This window comes from Trachinotus anak, unplaced genomic scaffold (genome assembly GCF_046630095.1).
Source record: "Trachinotus anak isolate AG129_WGS33_773 ecotype Australia unplaced genomic scaffold, CSIRO_AGI_Tana_v1 ptg000019l, whole genome shotgun sequence".
NCBI lineage: Eukaryota > Metazoa > Chordata > Actinopteri > Carangiformes > Carangidae > Trachinotus > Trachinotus anak.
In genome coordinates, this window is record NW_027273870.1 from 1368886 (window position 1) to 1387730 (window position 18845).

Genomic DNA, 18845 nt, shown 5'->3' on the forward strand with positions numbered 1-18845 from the left:
TGTCGCTGAGAATGAGTCTTCCATTGTCCATTGATTTGTTTTAGTTGTCTGAAGGAATTACAGTATGTGGAGTTGGCTCATTAATGAGGAGATTTTTGTTTTTGCAAGATATACAGAGAATACATTGCAGCTTGAACATAATAACAACAACATTTGTGTCATGAAAAATTCATGTTTTGACAGGTTCTCTTTTTTCAGTTTGTGGAACTCTATTGTGATTTCTCATGTGTGGCCTCCCTGGTTGTTGTTGCTGTCAAGTGTCTCATAAGCCTGTGGGCTAGGTGACACATGGTAGAGAACCGTCAAATGAACCATCATATGCTTTATTTGCCGCTTCTTTACTAGTCACAGATTTAGCAGTATTTGTTTGTGTTTTCAGAGCTATAACACAGGAAACAGCAATAAAAGAACGGAGGCGATTGGGGCTAGTTATAAGGCTGCAGTGGGCTGCTGTGGTTGATCAGTCAGAGAACCAGAGATTGACTGAAACTATTACATGAAACATTTTTGTCACATAATTAATCATTTAGTTGACATGTACACAGCAAAATCCGCTAACGCTGACACCGCTGTATGACACCTGCGCGTCCCTCCTTCTCCAAGAATAAACCTCTACGATGATTGGCTCTCCTTGTTGTCCTTCCAAAGGGATCCCGCGATCCGGACACGCCATTGGCTGGTGACATGCCACTCACATCTCATTCCGCTCCCTGATTGGTTGGCCCCGCCTCCGGCTCCACAGACAGCACGGACCGCCAGCCATTCTGTGTGGTTCACTCGCAGTGACTGATGCTGCCGTTCCTCGCCTCCCACATCCCCGCTGGACCGCAGGCTGCATCGCACGGCTGTCATGGTTGTTCTGGCGGCTGCCTGCAGAAACACCTCCCTCCTCTGAGTCAGTCCGCACACACTCGCAAGCTCTCACACGGCGAGCGGCTGCATTGGACGGCGGCTGGAGGATGGCGCTGCCCCGGACGGCGGCTCTGTGTTTGTCCCCAGCTGTTTGTTAAGCTGTTAATTAGCTGATAAGGCGCCCGACAGCTGCGGCCGCCCGCCGCGGGAGCGACGACGGACGCACCGCTCCGATTATGGAAAAGGAGTCCGGGTAAGCGTGGAGAGGGTTTATTCGTTTATTCCAGGTGTTTATTTTTAAGTGTGATATCAGTGGAGTCAATGGACGGGCCCCCGGGTTTATTGCTTTATATCAATTCATCTCTGAAACCAAACAGGCCCCTTATATCAGGACATCAGCAGCCGCTCCATCCGCCTGCTCCATGTCTCTCAGTGAAATTCCGCTGTGCAGCATGCCAGCGGAGACGCGGCCCATTCATCCGCCTGTAAACCCTGTTTATTGTCCAGGAATAGCGTGTTGCTGCGTGTCGTGTCCGCGTTGTGTTTCCTCTGCGTAATATCGTTACACAATCGCGTTGTCGTCGGAAGCCGCGACGTTTGGTGCCGCAAAGAGGGGATGATGTGTCATTTTGGCCACAGATGTGGATCCAGCCGAGCCATGAGTCGACTGCAGAGCATGCGGGGCCTGTTGTTCAGGCATCCGCAGGCCGGGTCCGACCGGGATAATGAGCCCATCGCGTCCAGACGACTCAGTCAATAGGATTACAGGCTCTTCAAGTATGAAAGTGGAGGACAAAGGATTACAGGAGTCACTCTGATCCTCCTCACAGAGCTGGTTTCTTCTGGAACAGCAGTGGATGGATGGCAGAGTGGCTGTTATGTTGTGTGTGTGTGCACACCTGTGTGCGTCCAGATGTGTGTCCAGCTGGCAGGGCCCCTACCTGCCCATTCATTATTCACCTTGGATGAAACTGACATTCAAATCAATGGTGTTCAGTGGGGTATTGGCCCCGAGTCCTGCTGTTTCTGCTGTATCCACCTAATTGGAGAGTGAAATCCTTTTAAACACGCTAAACCCTGAGCAGCAGGACTGAAAACCACTGAGTGAAATGACTCTGTGCTTTAAATCCAGGCCCAGGCTTGCATCATGTTTACCTCCCAGGTGGCATAAAAAGTAGGGAACTGACATAGTTTTTGGGGCTATTATGTTGAAAGATTAAGGATACTGCTGACCAGTCACAAAATAAAGAAGCTCCCCCAGGCGCTTATCTCTTTTTGGGGGAGTTGGGGGGTTGTTCAAGGATTTCATTATCTTACTCTGTTGATTGTAATTATGGTTTAAATGCCCCATGACTAAGAACACGCACCACTGAGTAATGGGTTCATCAACTCTTCGTATGTGATACAGTGAGAATGCCTTTAAGCTTATCTCTGAAAACCACTCACCATGCAAAAGACATCTTCACTCATTTCACCATCAAGGAAACAGGTATCTGAGTCTCACATCCTGGTGACCTTGTTTTTGAGCGCCTCAGCCCTGAAACTACTTCTTCTTTATCTGATCCCGCAAGCAAAAGACTGCACACTACATCTGTGACACGCAAGAAAACCCCAGCTTTCAAACCTCTTCTCTACACTCTTCCTCTACTGCTGCTGCTGCTGCTGCCACATTATTCATCTGTGTGAGAGATGCTAATAGGTAAGCTAATAGGCTCTGGATATGTTGTCAGGATAAACAGCTTCTGAGTAGTGTGTGTGTGTGTGTGTGTGTGTGTAGCCTCCAGCAGGAACAGGAGGAGGGATTTCATCTCGCAGCGTTCTCCCTGCACTGTACAGTTTGTCTGCCTGCTGCTGTCCAGGTTTATTGTCGTCTGCCGCTGTGTTTGGTGACAAACAGGAGCCGCATGTGCAGGTCATAACAGCCACGGACTGATTGATTTCCCTCACAACTACAACAAGATTTGCGTTTGTGTGAATGAGATCTAACATCCACTCCACTAGTGACTTAATCCAGCAAGAAAACCTGAGATGAATAATCAAAGAGGAGCATTATGACTTTTTCATAAACTGCAGTTGTGTAGGCAGTCAGTATCACATGTGCTTTGTGTACGTTTGTATGTAATTCTATTTTCACGCTTCAACACTACGTTGCCTGTAGGAATGCACCTAATGATTATTTTTATTACCAATTAAATTAACCAAATATTTTCTCAACTACTTATATTAAGTATAATTTCATAAAGCACCAGGTGACATCTTAAAATGTCTTGTTTTGTCTGGACATCAGTACAAAACGCAGCATTCAGTTCACCATCATAGACGACCCAGAAAACCAGCAGATACACACATTCAAGCAGCTGGATTGATTGACTATCTAAAGAGTTGCCAATTAATTTCAACTACAACTGTTTCTCATGGTGTAGCTCTAATGTTTATTAAGTGATGAGGTTAATGTAGATGTTTTGGTGGCTTACTGTTTGACTCAGTCCCCGAGTCAAAGTACAAAATTATGAAAACAATATAAGGTTAAAACAATTTCTCTCAGTGATTAATCTGCAGATTATTTTATTGATAAATCAATGCCAATGACATTACATATATATCTATATATAGATCTTAGTCTTGTTTTGCTATTCAAAACCCAAACATACTGAATTTACTGTCGTAGAAGAGAAAGAAAACCAGCAAATATTTACATTTGAGAAGCTGCTACCAGTGATTTTTTTTTTTTTTTTGGCCTAAAAATTCTTAAATGATTAATAAGGTAACAAAATTGTTGCTGAATAATTTTTTGTCGATCGATTAATCATTTAATTGGTCCATTGCTTCATCTCTAAACTTGTAAACGTCTGAGTTGGAAGATCATCACATTTCTTTTCTTATCTGCACTAAATTTCTTGCTTGTTTCAATGTTTGCTAAATAGCAACTTCGTCCAGATTTTTCTGTTTAATGGCGCAGATTCCTTTCTTTTTTTTTTTTTTTTTAAACAAAATATTGTCCCTCTTAAGTGTTAAGTATGATCTGCCACGGCCCCGCTCGTCTTCCCAGCTGGCTTGCTGGTGGACTGTTTTGGTGCTGGACTGGCCTGTGCACGGCACTGCACTTCATCTTCTTTGCTGACACATGCAAACAGGGAGCAGCTTGATGACCTGGCTGCCACGGTTCAAGCTCTCTCCGACTGCCGCTCCTCCACAGCTCTCCTCTCTCCGCCCAGTTGTTCTCGTGGGCTGCAGATTTGTAACTGGATCTGTTTAACCCTGCAGATTTTACACTGACTGAATCGTAATCTCATTTTGAAATTGCTGCATGTTGGATTTATACCAACATGCAAATCATGTTCAAATAATGAGACAGAAATATATGTGGGTCCATTATAAATGCTCTACTTCTCTTCTATTTATTCACCTGTTTCAATAGTAATTTGAACTGGCTCCAACAATTTCCAGCATTATTTCCCTGGACAAACTGACCAGTTATTACCTATAATTCTCGGATATATATATATATATATATATATATATATATATATATATATATATATATATATATATAATATAACATGCTGCTTTCCTGTACAAAAGGTCAAAGAGCTTCATCAGCTAAGTCAAGTTATTGTTTAAGATGGACATGGGCGAATGATTTACTACAGGGTGAATCTATGGTATGATTAACAACGCAGATGTGTTACTGAGTGAGACACTGTCGTCACACCGGGCTGTTGATGGTGATTCCTTTACACAGTGAACCTGTAACACAGTGCGTCCTGTGAGCTAATGGACCATCTGTGTGCTTTGAGTTGAACAATGTGGAAATTACAAGGTTTTTGCAGTTTAAATAAGGTAGAAGTGAAATGTGCTCAGATTGGTTTGTTTACAGAGGAGCTTTTCTTTGTTCTCTGTAGACGCAGGAATAAATGAGGGCTGTAAATCATGTTTTTTTGTTTTTTTCTTGCTTTCAAATTGAAACTGAATGTAAGCTCTGACAGCGTAGTCTCTGTGAACACCTGCTCGGATCATTTTACTGACAGGGCAGTTTGTTTAGTTTTCTCATTTTCTCTTGAGGCTTGAGGCTAGTTGTGAAATACAAGAAACCAAGCTTTGTATTTCATTTTCAAGATCCTGTTTGTGGATTTGACTGTTTCCTCTCACAGCAATTTCAAAGGCAAACAACATGCTTAGAATCAGAACAGGTGAATAAACAGCAGCTCGGCTACTGATCAGTGTTTGTGACAACGCTGCTGGGAAAGTACGAAATAAAAGATGATATAAAGAATGCAACAGGAAAACTAATGTCAGTCACTGCCTTAGCATCACATTAAGCAATGGCTGTGTGCCTGTGGCAGAATCCACTGTAGCATGACACTCTCACATAATCCACTTTTGAGATTAGTATGCGATTAGTGGATGTTGCAGTTTGTCTTATCGTGATTTTTATTTTTTTAGCCGTACAACATTAAATAATCTGAATTAGTACCAGTCCTGACTATTTAGTGATAGAAAAGAGCAAAATAGTTGCCTGCACCCGAAAGTAATTGATGGGTTGTGGTAATGGCTATTTTGAGACAATTTCCTCTCACAGCGGCACTCAGGGGAACCGAATCATCTGGAGAGGGATACTAACTAAATTTAGAGCAGGAAAGCATTAGTCATACAAAGTGGTCAGTAGATTTAAGGAAAAACGTCTTAAACATCATTCATCAGCAGTGTTGTTTCAATTGCTCCGAATGTCTCCCCCTCCTCCAGGCTCAGTGTCACACTCAATTCTTAAATCCCAGAAAACCTCTGCTTCACGGCACAAACATATCCGAGTCAGCAGTCACATCTCAGTAACCTAAACAGTGCGGTTCGTGCAGGAGGGCTGCCGCGAGAACAGACTGTTGTTACTGTAATGATGATGCTGGAAGGCTAATGTTCTCTGGGTTAATAGGTAGCCAATCCCAATACACAGACATGAGCATAAACCACTGTGCACAGTCAGAGTTCCCAAACAATAAGTCAAGCAGCAGTGGTAAAGTTCCCAAATCATTTACTTAAGTTTATGTTCCAGCACCACTGATCATGTGATTTCGTATGAAAATGTTCATCTGACCAGTAACTGTCAAATAAATGGAGTGGAGTAAAAGAACAGTATTGCCCTCTGGAGTGGAAATATAAGGTACAAAATGGAAATATTCAAGTTAAGTACAAGTACGTCAAAGTTGTAACTTTAAGTACTTGAGTAAATGTACTTTCCGCTACTGTCAGGCAGATGCTGTAAGATCATTTAAAAGCCAGCTTTCATCATGCACAAATTGATCGGGATCGACTTTACACACCATTGCCCTTTTCCACTGTTTGTGGATTGTGTTTAACTTGTCAATATGTCTGTGTCAGTGCAGGTCCATGCATTAGTTTTAGCTAATCAAGTCATTTTCATTTTAGTTATGGCTTTCACAAACAGCGAGGGAGGGAGCTCTGGGCTGCAGTATCATAAAAAGACCTTTACAATGGGATGCTTTGAGCAACGTGGAGCCCGGCAGCAGTCACAAGGACAGTAGGTACAGTATAGATAGAGAGTAAATGAACAGTCCACGTGTCAGTAACCAAACATGAGATCATGAGTTGGAACAACAGCGAGGTTAGCAGCTACGGATTAACGAAGGGATCGCCCTTGATGTCAGGGCTGAAAGGCCCCTGGGGCAAGACACACACACACACACATGGGGGGGGGGGACAACAGTCAGGGTGTGACACATCAGCGAGGTCGAGGTTCTAGTGAAAACTAGCTGATTTTTTTTTTTTTTTTCTTCTATACGATGCCAGTCAGGTTTTTCCATTTTTGTGTTTCTATGTTTTTCTTGGCCACTGGGGAAATAACTTTACAGCATAGAAGCTCTCTGATAGCATGTAATATTACTGTATATCTTTGCTCAGGGAAAATGTGGATGAATGTGTCTTCGGTGGGTGTTCAGAGATCAAAGGGAACATTTGCTGGGGTTTTTGTTTTTTTTTTTTTTGTTTTTTTTTGTTTTTTTTTAAACCCTCCTTATTCTTATTGCCCCAGGCCTGCTCAGTCTTTACACCAGGAAGCCCAGATGGCAACCCTGAAAAGCTCTTTACACACAAAAAAAAAAAAAAAAAAAGTATTTTGTAAATCTGACACATTCTCCACTAGGGATTGCATGTAAACCACGGATACAACATTCAAAACATGGATAACTGGAGGTGGCGTGTGTGTGTGTGTGTGTATGTGTGGAGGGAGGTCAGAGGAGGAAACAATAGCACTGTCTGTTTATGTAGACAGTGAGAGCACGGAGAGGATGCGTTCAGGCATAGACTTTGCACAATACCATAATTGTGCGTGATGACATCAGTCAAGGAGAAACTAAACATACACACACACACACAAAACTGTACATACACCCATCTGTCCCACTGCAGGACTCCCCCACAGGTCACACACTACCTGTCCTCTTACATGGCAACACACACGTATGTTACTGAGGTGGAGCACTAGCATGGACACACTAAGCATGGAGTACAAGCTAAATGGTAACATTTCATGTAGTGCGCGCACACACTAAGAGTGCTCAGAAACACAACAATAAGTGGATTACAATGAACGCCCTCCCTTTCTCTCTCAGCCCTCTGCAGTTTCTCCCAAGTACACAGTGACAATGGAGCGAGCCTGCTGTCAGCTACAGAGCCACAGCCACGCTCCCAGAATCTGGCTTGTTTTGCTTTGTCAGAGACCTTCACAATGTCCTTCCACTAACGTGTGTGTGTGTGTGTGTGTGTGTGTGTGTGTGTGTGTGTGAGTGAGAGAGAGGAGAGAGAAAAATCCCACTTTAGTACCACCACTCTTCTGTAGACCTGCATGACTCACATCTTTTAGTGTTGGCTGACCACAGCAGCACAGCTGAATAGCCCTCTGTGGTGCTGAAACCTCCCTGAAGCATCTCTTCCTTTGTGTTGTCATCCCGGAGAGGATGATGCTCAACAAGATTTTCTTTTTCTTAAATGCAATTCAATCTTTAAAGTATAGAGGCTTTTTAAAGGACATTCAGTTTTTTACTAATAGCAAAAGTAAGATCTGCTCACTGTGCTAATATCTCTCTGTCACTTTGTTCATTTTAATTAAGTAAAGTTTCCATCTACGGGGATTCCTGTGGATCACACCCTGTTTGTCATATGCAGTTTTAAACCACGCTAGCAGCTTGGTTCCATGGACAGTAATATCGGTCTGTCAGTCAGCCAATTTACCACTTTGATCCAATCTCAAATATGTCAACATCCTTTATATGATCTTTCCACAGGAGCCACTCTGGCAGGACACAGTCAATAGGAGAGAAACTTTTACTGCCACTTCTCACTCTGAGAACCACTCGGTTTTGGGTGTGTGAATTTTAAATGTCACACACAGCAGAGTTTGGTTGTATATTAAACATAAAGAATTGGATCTGTCCGTTTTCCAGGAAAGTTCCTTCGCCCTTGTGTAGCACGTAGCTCTATTACGCTGTAATCCCCTGCAGCATTGTCTTAAATCTCTCCTCACACAGCCTTGTTTGTCACCCACTGGGCTCTGACTTCGTTTGATTATAAATCAGTACATTTTTATCGTTTATGCACTACATGTTAGCTAGCATGAGATTCTGCAGTAGGCAACTGGTAACATTACAACAGGAGCGAGCAGTGTTGAGATCTGTGAGAGTTTCCTCCCCGGTAATGGGAGTTAGGGAAGGTCTCATGTTTGCAGCCACATTGCATCTTGTGTGTGATCAGTGCAGCTGTTTTGAGAGTTACAGGAAATGTGTGCATTGGTTGCATTCTCTATAATTCTTTGCTGCTGTGAGCTGTCGATTAACGCAGTGAGTAACACTGATCTATGAAATGGACTGACACAAAATTCTGTACATATGTTCATGTCCCCAGATGATGTAACCTACTGACATTTTGTGATCCCCTGGCTTTTCCTGTACTGCCACCACGAGGTTGACATGTGTTGTGAGTGAAATGTCTCAGCAGCTGTTGTACAGCCATTAAATTTGTTACACACATCCATGGTCCTCTCAGGATGATTTGTAATGGCGTAGGTGATTGTTCATCTGACACCATCACCGGGTCAAACACCGTATCTCTCCAGGACTTTGGTTTGTAGCTAAATACATTCAAACCTCATCACATTCCCATCAGCCTCTTTGTTCTTTACACTAAATTTAGATGTTGAACATGGTGAACATTACACCTGCTAAAGATCCATTTTCATTGACATTGTGAGCATGTTAGCATTCTGATGCTAGCATTCAGATCAATGACCAGCTGCAGGAGTGCACCCTCACAGAACTGTAGACTCTTACCTTTGGTCTCACACTTGTTTGTGGCATCTCATCTTTGAGTCTTGTTATGCTCCGTGAATAAAGTGACCAGACTGAGGGAGGATATGAGGTTATTGATTTTAAAGTTAAGATTTAAGGTGAAAAATAAGGTTTGACTGGTTGTTGGGAGCATCTGGACTCAGCTGATGTAGTTCAGTGCTATGATTGAAAACATTTACAAGCAGTTTGACCTGGTGTTGTGAGGGACAAAATTATAATAATATTGGAATTAGTTAAAGTCACGCTCTGTATTGCAAATCATTATCACAAATTTCTGCAGGGATGTCTGTGTGTAGTCCTATTGTACACTACTGAGTAAAAGACAGTGACTCTGGAAACTCAGCAAAAAAATGCAACCTATCAGCAATAATTTAAACCCAGCAGCTCTGGTCCAATGGAAATCTGATGTAGAGATTTGCACATTTTTCTGAAAGCCAAAAAAAAAAAAAAAAAAAAACAGCAGCAGTGAGTGAGCACTCTGTCGTATTGTTTCTCTCTTTTGTGCCTTTGGTGTAAAACATCAGAGTGGCCAATGCGGTGGACGTGTGCCTCATGTATTCACCATTACTGTCCACTTATGGAAAGGTTACTGGGTGTTGAGATGAGGGTGTGATGAAGTTATAAAGGTTGTCAGTAACAGAGCTCACCTCAGTCTCACTGCTGGGGTCGAGGCAAATATGTGATTGACAAGGCAGATGCATGACGGCCTGAGGCCCAGCCTCCTGTCAGAGAAAAGGCAGAGTGACATTGTCAGTGCTGTGATTGTTGCAGTGAATTCAGATGCAGAGGTAGAAGCTTTTTCAGATTAACTGCTGTAATTTGGAAGATCAGTTCTATCATTAGCTGAAAACATGAAAAGGATGTTATTTTAAATCTGTCCTCTGACCAGGCCCTTTTGCAAATGTGATTGGTCTCATTCGCTTGTTAATGGCCCTTTTGATTGGGCTGGTTTCTGAGCATGAATGTGGTCCTTGTCTCTTCCCCATGCAGTGTTTTCCCTGTTCAGACTGTTATTATGCTCCTCTCCTCTCCTCCGCTACAGGCTATGTTTCTGCTCTCCTTGTTTTGTTGTGTACGTCTGCGTCATATCCTTCGTATCATACAGGCTAGTGAATGTGTCCCTCGGCCTCGATGGTTGATTACAGCTGAAATCACTTCTTCGCTGCATTATTTTGGAGTTTTCTAATACAAGGACAGTGTGATATGGTATGTGTTGATTTGTTCATTGTATCCTTATTGTTGTTGTTACAGTGTGTGTCCGGCTACTCTACAGTAGCAGCACAACATTCAAGCGCTGTGATGTTTGTTTTCTTTTGCCATGAGTGAAATCTTCGCCCTGTCCTTTCATATTCTAGTCTCTTTCTTGCATGTATGTAAAGATGAAACTGATGCGAGCACAGAGCTTAGATGTGCTGTGTCACATTTGCAAGTTGAATGTTGCACTGAAGACACAAATACCTTCACGCCCTTAATTACTGGTAACAAATCTAACCTCAAACACACACAACTTTTTTTTTTAGATATAAAATCCACAATCAAACAAGAATCTATTCGACCAAAGGAAAAGGTCATTTTTCCACTGGCTGAAAAAACGTTTTCCCAGCTGTGATATCACACCTGGATTTCTATGAGAAGGAGAAGCAGCATTAACCCTTCTGTTCTCAGCCAGTCTCACCTCTTTATAAACTGCATGACACCTGCCTCATCTCTCAAATTTTTTTAGCACCATGTCTGAATACATGAATTGCACAGGTGTGTCACCAAGGCTCAGTCCTTTTGAGAGTCATACAGTGTGACTTGAACAACGGGGGGGGGGGGGGGGGGGTGTCAGCTCATTAGCGATACCTGCTCAGGTTGGTTCCCTCACTCCTCTTTACGATGGTGACAATAATGCAGCACAGAAGTTCTGGGTGTCCCTGCAGGTCAGGGCCGTTTATTTACATCAGCAGCATTGTTTCAGTGTGAGGCGTCACTGGGCAGCTGTCTGTCGAAGTGTGAGCACAAACAGCTCCCTGATAGCAGAGTCTGTCTGCAGTGACGGACCACGATGCTCTCAGACAGAATGATGTCATCACAGTGACTAAGGGCCACTCCTTCAGAGCAGTTATATGAGCCAGGGTGCGGAGCGGCATTATTGGCATCTTAATATGGATTGGAGCAGTGTGACTGTGTCTTCAGCCCATTTAGCCATCTTAGGTTTTTGCTCCACCTAATACTTCAGGAGTTTTCTACATGGGGAGGAAGATGAAGTCTCCTTCATTTATTCAACAGTTTGATTGCTTTAAACTCAGTCACCAGTTTACAAGGTGTACATAGCTGTTGCTTAATACAGCTATAAAGTTTAGTTTTAGTTCAAACTGTTTGAGGAAAGTGTCGTTTCAGCTTCAACCTTTGGAAGCTCATGCAGGTGAATAGTATTAAGATTGTAAATTGTATTTTGTGTTTAAAAAAAAAAAAAAAACCCTGCACGTATGACGTAGGACATATATATCACATTTCATTCATTCAGTCATTTTCATTCTGCTTCCCTCACAGGTTTGAAGACCTCTGATCATATTGGCTCCACAGCCAGCCGGTTGGCCAATCAGGCGACAGCAAGGCTCACTGATCAGGAGACCAGCAGTGAGACTGGGAGACCCTCTTACCACACCCGCACTGCTTCACCCATCCCACACCATCGCCACCACCATGTCTCTACCCAGCAGCAGCCCAGAAAGAGAGAGCTCTGGTGGGACTCTCCCTCAGCTAGAGTGCCCCTCCTCCCCTCCCGGCATGGACCCAGACCCCCCGTCCACAGGCAGCCCGGTGCTCAGCCCAGACTCATCTTCCCATGATGCAGCGCTGTCAGCACCAGCAGTGTCTCCAGCAGACTCGGAGAACCTGAGTCCTGATGAACTGGAGCTGCTGGCCAAACTGGAGGAACAGAACAGGTGAGACAGTTTCACTGTGACTGAGTGGGGCCCAGAGTTCACGTGAACAGGAGCAGGTTCAGTCAGTTGACCCTTCACTAAGCTACTGTTGTGAAGTTTTCCATTACCACACAGCACAAATGCTTCTTTGGATTCCGATTTCAGGAGGTGGACAAAACAATGTATTTGGAACACGTAGAGGTTTGGCCGGAGTTACTGGAGCATAAATTTCCCTAAATCAAAAAAAAAAGCAGCAGTACAGAGATGTTTTTGTTAGTCTTTGTTCTAACATCTTGGCACATACATCATCTAAAGCAGACTTTCTAACAAAGGTAATCAACGTTTCCCCTCAGGACAGGTGCAGCCTGGACAGTAAAGCTGAATAAAACACCAAAACCTAAAATAAGAGAATCATCTGGAAACCAAAGACCTCGACAATGAACAGGAGAAGTCTGTGAACTGTAGATGCTTGATGTGTGAAGTAAAATCTCTTGATCAAAAAGCACAAACTCGAATGTAGATGAAAGGACAGACAAATAGGTCAAGTTAAAAGTGAACTTAAAGTTTGACTTCAGCTGCAGGAGCTAAAGTGCAGAAAATAATGAGGGTTGAAGGTAAAAAAAACAGCAACTAATTAATGAGATGGTCTAATATGGGAGATAATTAGAACCTCGTGATCAGAGATTAAAAAAAATATACCATCTCTAGAGACCAAACTGACAGTGGTGCCACAAGTTATCAGAAAACTAGAAGTTAGAGTTTCACCCAGGAACATCTCAGAGCATGATCACTTACAGCGAATATTTAAGCCAAATATTGTGTCATACGTAGCAACTGATGTCACTGTCCTCTTTTGAAAACTTGATGAAAATGAAGACAGTGTTGCTGAACAGAGTGAAGTAAGCCAAGCTGAAGAAAAAAGTCTCTCCTTCACTGAGCTTTAAAATTAATCTTTCCCAGACTTTCAGGAGCACATCTATAATCAGAGATCGCTGTGTATTTGAGAGGCTTAAAGTGACACTTGAACCCATGAATTTAGCCCCATGATTGTTTGAGAAAAAAACAGTAAGCACACAGATGGATAGCAGAGACGTGAACTATGTAATTGGTAGTTTACAAGGTTTCTGCGGATGCTCTGATGCATTTTTTCCACCCACCATCACAAATCCAAACAGTCTGCAGCTGCTATGCTCCATAAACAATGAAACAAAGCGTTTTACAGCCACCAGGGGAGAGTTTGATACTCAGAATTGATTTTCCATGTAGTATCACTTTATGACCACAAGCCAATGTCATTTTGACCCAGAATCACAAATCTGCATGGCCTATATTTGCAAGAAATACACTAGGTAACAAAAACTGGGTATGTAGGTTAGTGTATTAGAAAGCAGTGATGTGGGAGATGTTTATAAATACGACCTGTGTGTGTGTGTGTGTGTGTGTGTGTGTGTGTGTGTGTGTGTGTGTGTGTGTGTGTGTGGGGGGGGGGGGGGGGGGGGTGTTTAAGGATTACAACGAAGTCAACAGTTAACACAGAGACGGGTGTGCTGTATATTACAAAGGGGTTTAGGTGGAGTTGTCTCTTAATGCTGAAAACAAAAAAGAAAAAATGCATCCTGTATTGTATTATTTTTTTTAAATACATACCAGTTATTATTACTCTATATATATTATTTATAACTGTAATGACGTCAAACGCAACATTTTAAATTGTGATGTACAATCTAACTGTCTCAATCAACACGGCAAAGATTTCACTTTCTCTCAGCCGTATTAAAGATGACAACCTGAAATTGTCATGGGCACCCTGACTTGTTGTCCAGCTGCTCAATGTGATGAACATTAACAAGGAGTTTTTATAATTTGCATATTGAAAACAAATGTTAATATTTCCAGTCCTCTGATTATTTGCCAGCTTCAATGTATCTCCATCAAATGCACACATCAGTCTCTAAACCAAATAACCTATAATTTTCATTAGAGCATCAGTGATAGATAGATAGATAGATAGATAGATGTTTTAGCAGAAGGGTCAAACTGCAGGACGTTAGGAGTCAAGTGACTTAAAGGAGTCAGACATTTGGGGTCAAAGTAGAACTGAACTCGACGCCCTCGGGGGTAAAGAGCTTTCTCTTTAATCACATCATCTCTGCCTCCTGCTGTCCTGTCGTCTCAGACTCAACAGGACACGGATTAAAAAAATAAAAACATTTAAAGGAATAGGTTTTAATTTTTGGAAATATGCTTGTTTTCTTCTTTTTGAGTGTTGGGTGAGAAGATTGATCTTATTTCAGCATAATAAGTGGAACCAGGATAAAACAGCTTGTGTAAGAGAAGCACACTGATCCGTGTGGTCATGTGCCTCTTCCATCAGAAATAATCAATCGTGATTTGATCTTATCCTTATTAACTGTCTCCTCGTGCAGGTTGCTGGAGGCCGATTCCAAGTCCATGCGGTCGATGAGCGGCTCGCGGCGCAACAGCGGCTCCTCTCTGGTGTCCAGCTCCTCGGCCTCCTCCAACCTGTCACACCTGGAGGAGGACACCTGGATCCTGTGGGGCCGCATCGTCAACGAGTGGGAGGAGTGGAGACGCAAGAAGGACAAACTCCTGAAGGTGGGGATTTTCTCATGTAGCTGTTCACAAAGAGTGAGTCACTGAATATAATTAAACATGAGAGCACAATAAAAAATCATCAGCCTCGTCGTTTTATTTTTACAACCTGTGGATCAGGTTTCACAGGAAGTTTAATGGACAGACCAGAAACACTGTAAATCCTGACTCACTGTGCGTTTTGTGCAGGGGCTGGTTGGACGTATATATTCAGACACAGACTTGTCACTGGTCTGTTTTTAGCTACGTGCATGTGTGTGTCAGTGTTGTCTGAGACCACAGGGTTTGTTGTCACACAAATGAACAGTTTAAGAAGACAAACTCTAACAATCTGCCAGAGTCTGCTGCCGTGTGTTAATCAAATAGTTTTGATATGATTACACCAGTGTCTTTCAGTTGCACTGCACCACTATGCCTCTGTCTTCATCCTGCCCCCCAGCCCCCTCCCCCTCCCCCTTCCTTTCCTCTGTGTCTCTCTGTGTCCTCTGTGACAAAAAGACAAAACCCAGGGGAAGAGAAGATGGATGAGAGAAGGGACAGCAAAAATAAGTCGGGGCAAAATGGTAGAGAACAGACAAACAAAATGACACTGGCTGCCTGCAAACTCTACAGACACACAAAAAATGACAAAGACTGGCTTTTGAAAAACACAAGGTTAAGAATTATTGTGAAGAGTGAGACATCATAATGTCCTGAGTGGCTGTAATTATGAAATAATACTAAATGGTGCTTGTAAATATACTGCAGCTATTCATTGTTCCATAATTGATTCCTCTTATCTTCCTGCTCTTTGCTCTTCAAGAGATGCTTTAAATTGCATCCTCACTACATAAAGGAGCAAGGTATTAATCATAAGTCCTCTTGAATGTCTGTCTCTCTCTCTCTCTCTCTCCCCCTCTCTCTCTCTCCCTCTCTCCCTCTCTCCCTCTCTCCCTCCCTGCCCTCTAGGAGTTGATCAGGAAGGGCATCCCTCATCATTTCCGGGCCATTGTCTGGCAGCTGCTAGGCAACGCCACTGACATGCCGGTGAAGAACCAGTACTCAGAGCTGCTGAAGATGTCCTCCCCCTGCGAGAAGCTCATCCGCAGAGACATCGCCCGCACCTACCCTGAGCACGAGTTCTTCAAAGGCCAGGACAGCCTGGGGCAGGAGGTCCTCTTCAATGTCATGAAGGTGAGCGCTGCGGCATTTCACATCGCCCCGAGGTCCGAACTTCTCTGTTTGATATTTATTATCTGTGGAGAAGTGAGAATTCTTCTTCTACTGTAGGTTATGTTTTTTTTAATTAGGTTATTTAGTTATTTATGAAGTCATTTAGCGGAGTGACTCGGGTTGATTTAGTGCCAGATCAGGTATTTCTCTGCTCCTCTGCTAGAGACAGTGTGCTGTTAACACTGATGACACCGGGCTGTCCTGGTGACAGGGGGGTTGAAGGGGTTAAAGATGCAGACAGTGTAATGGAACTGAGATGGAACCAAAGTTATGTATAAATTCAGTGATACTCACCCAAATGCATTGTGTGTATCCTTGAGCTCTAACAAACATGTTAAATGCATTTGCTTCCTCATGAAATATTTGTAAGCTAATTTTTTTTTTTTATGTTTTCAGTCGTGCATTGTTTACAGCCTTGTTTGCTCGCTCGCAGTCTTCTTCTTTCTTGCTTTTAATGGCGCAGGAAATGGGTTTTGCGCTGCCTGCATGCTCACATGCATGCACAAAGCAAACAAATGCCCCCACACACACACACAAATGCATTTCTCCTTAAGTTATATTCAGTGACAATTATTTTTGCAATTAATTGTCTTAAATCCTATCATGTTTTCTGAGTCCAAGCTGACGACGACAAATCCCAAATCTCCCACATATTTAATAAAAAGCTGCAAATCTTAACATTTGATTTCATCAAAATTATTTGTTTTAGCATGACAGGAAAGTGCTGCGTGGTATTAATAGAAAATAAAACGATCAAGTCTGAGTTTTTTTTTTCCTGAAAACATTCAGAAGAAGATGAAATTAACAGGAAATGGTTGGAATTAACGTTTCTATTTTCCCAGGCTGAGTCTTATCTTCCTAATGTGATTTTGTACCTGAAAGTAAATCTGTAGGGAAACAAGGAAATGTGGAAATTTGCAAACAAGCTTGTCGACCGTCACACACAACAACACAACACAACAGTCAGGTTTCCTGGTAGCTGAGCTCCTCTGAAAATGAAAGGACCTCTGGTGTCACGTTGATGCTTGCTGATCAGTCTGAATGTTCGGTCAGGATTACAGAAGTCATCCGGGCTGTTTTATATAAATACAGAGCAAAGCAAATGTAAAATGTGTGTGTGTGTGTGTCTGTGTGTGTTTTTCAGGCATACTCCCTGGTGGACCGAGAGGTGGGCTACTGCCAAGGCAGCGCATTCATCGTTGGATTGCTGCTTATGCAGGTAATGATCAAACATATCAGAGAAATGATCAATAATGAGGATATTCTGCCTAAAGACTGAGTACATTACTTCACCATGGGAGTTACGAGGTTCATCATAATCTGTCCCACGAGATTTCTCTAATTACTACAACCAAAAACAGTTTTTGAAAAATTGCAAGGCAATTAGGATTTCACTGGAGGTTCAGCCAGTGATCAGTGAAATATAAGAGTCATAAACAGTTCAACATAAGCAGTGTCTGATTTATAACTAATGAGGGAACTTGGCTCACCCATCTCACCTCCTCCCAGATGCCCGAGGAGGAGGCGTTTTGTGTTTTTGTGCGTCTGATGCAGGAGTACCGTCTGAGGGAGCTGTTCAAGCCCAGCATGGCTGAGCTGGGCCTCTGCATCTACCAGTTTGAATATCTGCTTCAGGTAAAGAGGGAACGGGAGTCTACAATCAACAAGGGGCTTGCAGTGTGAAACTTGTCCACAGAGGGGCAGCAAGTCATTCATTTATATCTCCAGCACATCACTTTCTTTTTGAACATGGCCTTTTGAGTTTGCTTGAGTTATTTGAGGTTTAAACACTGTGCTCTTTTGTTTCCTCAGGAGCAACTTCCAGAGCTGAACGTCCATTTCCGGTCCCAGAGTTTCCACACATCCATGTACGCCTCATCCTGGTTCCTCACCCTTTTCCTCACCTTCCTCCCTCTGCCTGTCGCCACTCGCATCTTTGATATTTTCATGTATGAGGTAGGAAGAAGTTTGAGGACGTCTTTTGACTGTATATATTCTGTTTACTAATCTGCTTTTTTTTCCAGTTTACTAAGCAAATATAATGAAATATATGACTTGTCTGCAGGGTTTAGAGATTATCTTCCGTGTGGGCCTGGCAATCCTGCAGTACAACCAGACTGACCTCATTCAGCTGGACATGGAGGGCATGTCGCAGGTAACCAGCCAGAGCCACAGCTGTATGCCACTTTCTGCAGAAATGAGTCACAGGTTTCACGTTTCCTTTTGCATGCAAAGCCCCTGAACTACAGATGTGCTATGATTTTAAAAAAAAAAAAAAAAAAAAAAAAAAAAGCCTGATGTTGATTTTGACACAGTATTTGTAAAGCTTGGTTTCTGTTACATGTTTCTTTCATGATCTGGATACACAAGGGAGAAAATTAACACTGAAAAGAAATGTATCCGTTGCTCCTTAATAAAATCCCAACAAACAGGTGAATTACATCTTATATCATGTATATAATAGTTGTATATTTTAATCAATCATCTAATCATCATCATCTGATTTCAGGCCTGTAATAAACTCTCCCCCATGAGGATTGTAATGTTCAGTTTTATTGAATCTGTTTAAGAGGATGTTGATTTATTTTAATGCTCATATCGCAAGCTGTAATTTGTGTTGCTCTAGTGCATTATTAGTGAGTTCCTAATATTTTGTCAATCCCATTTATATGAATTAAAGCTGACAAACCACCTCACAGTACAACCCAGTGCAGTTCAACAGTAATTACAGCCTCCAAAATGACCATTAAAGTAAACCAACATCCTCTTAAACAGATTCAGTAACAACTGAACATTATCATCTTCATCAAGGAGCCTGTTGTATTTGACTGCATTAGTTTATATAGGTGTAGCTAATATATTTTATTTTGGTCTAAAACCTAAAGATATTCAGTTTATTATAATG

The 18845-nt window shown here is 42.5% G+C and overlaps 1 protein-coding gene across 2 annotated transcripts in view; it reads left to right on the plus strand.

The window, feature by feature from the left end:
* Positions 1-857: 857 nt before the first annotated feature.
* evi5l (ecotropic viral integration site 5 like) overlaps positions 858-18845 on the plus strand; it is a 35762-nt gene continuing 17774 nt past the window's right edge. For both annotated transcript variants that reach the window (XM_071505750.1, XM_071505751.1), the window contains exons 1-8: positions 858-1105; positions 11742-12136; positions 14542-14731; positions 15677-15901; positions 17085-17159; positions 17450-17575; positions 17753-17896; positions 18006-18095. In XM_071505750.1, the coding sequence (XP_071361851.1) occupies positions 11895-12136; positions 14542-14731; positions 15677-15901; positions 17085-17159; positions 17450-17575; positions 17753-17896; positions 18006-18095 (1092 nt within the window). In that variant the 5' untranslated portion in view covers positions 858-1105; positions 11742-11894. The remainder of the gene's footprint in view (positions 1106-11741; positions 12137-14541; positions 14732-15676; positions 15902-17084; positions 17160-17449; positions 17576-17752; positions 17897-18005; positions 18096-18845) is intronic.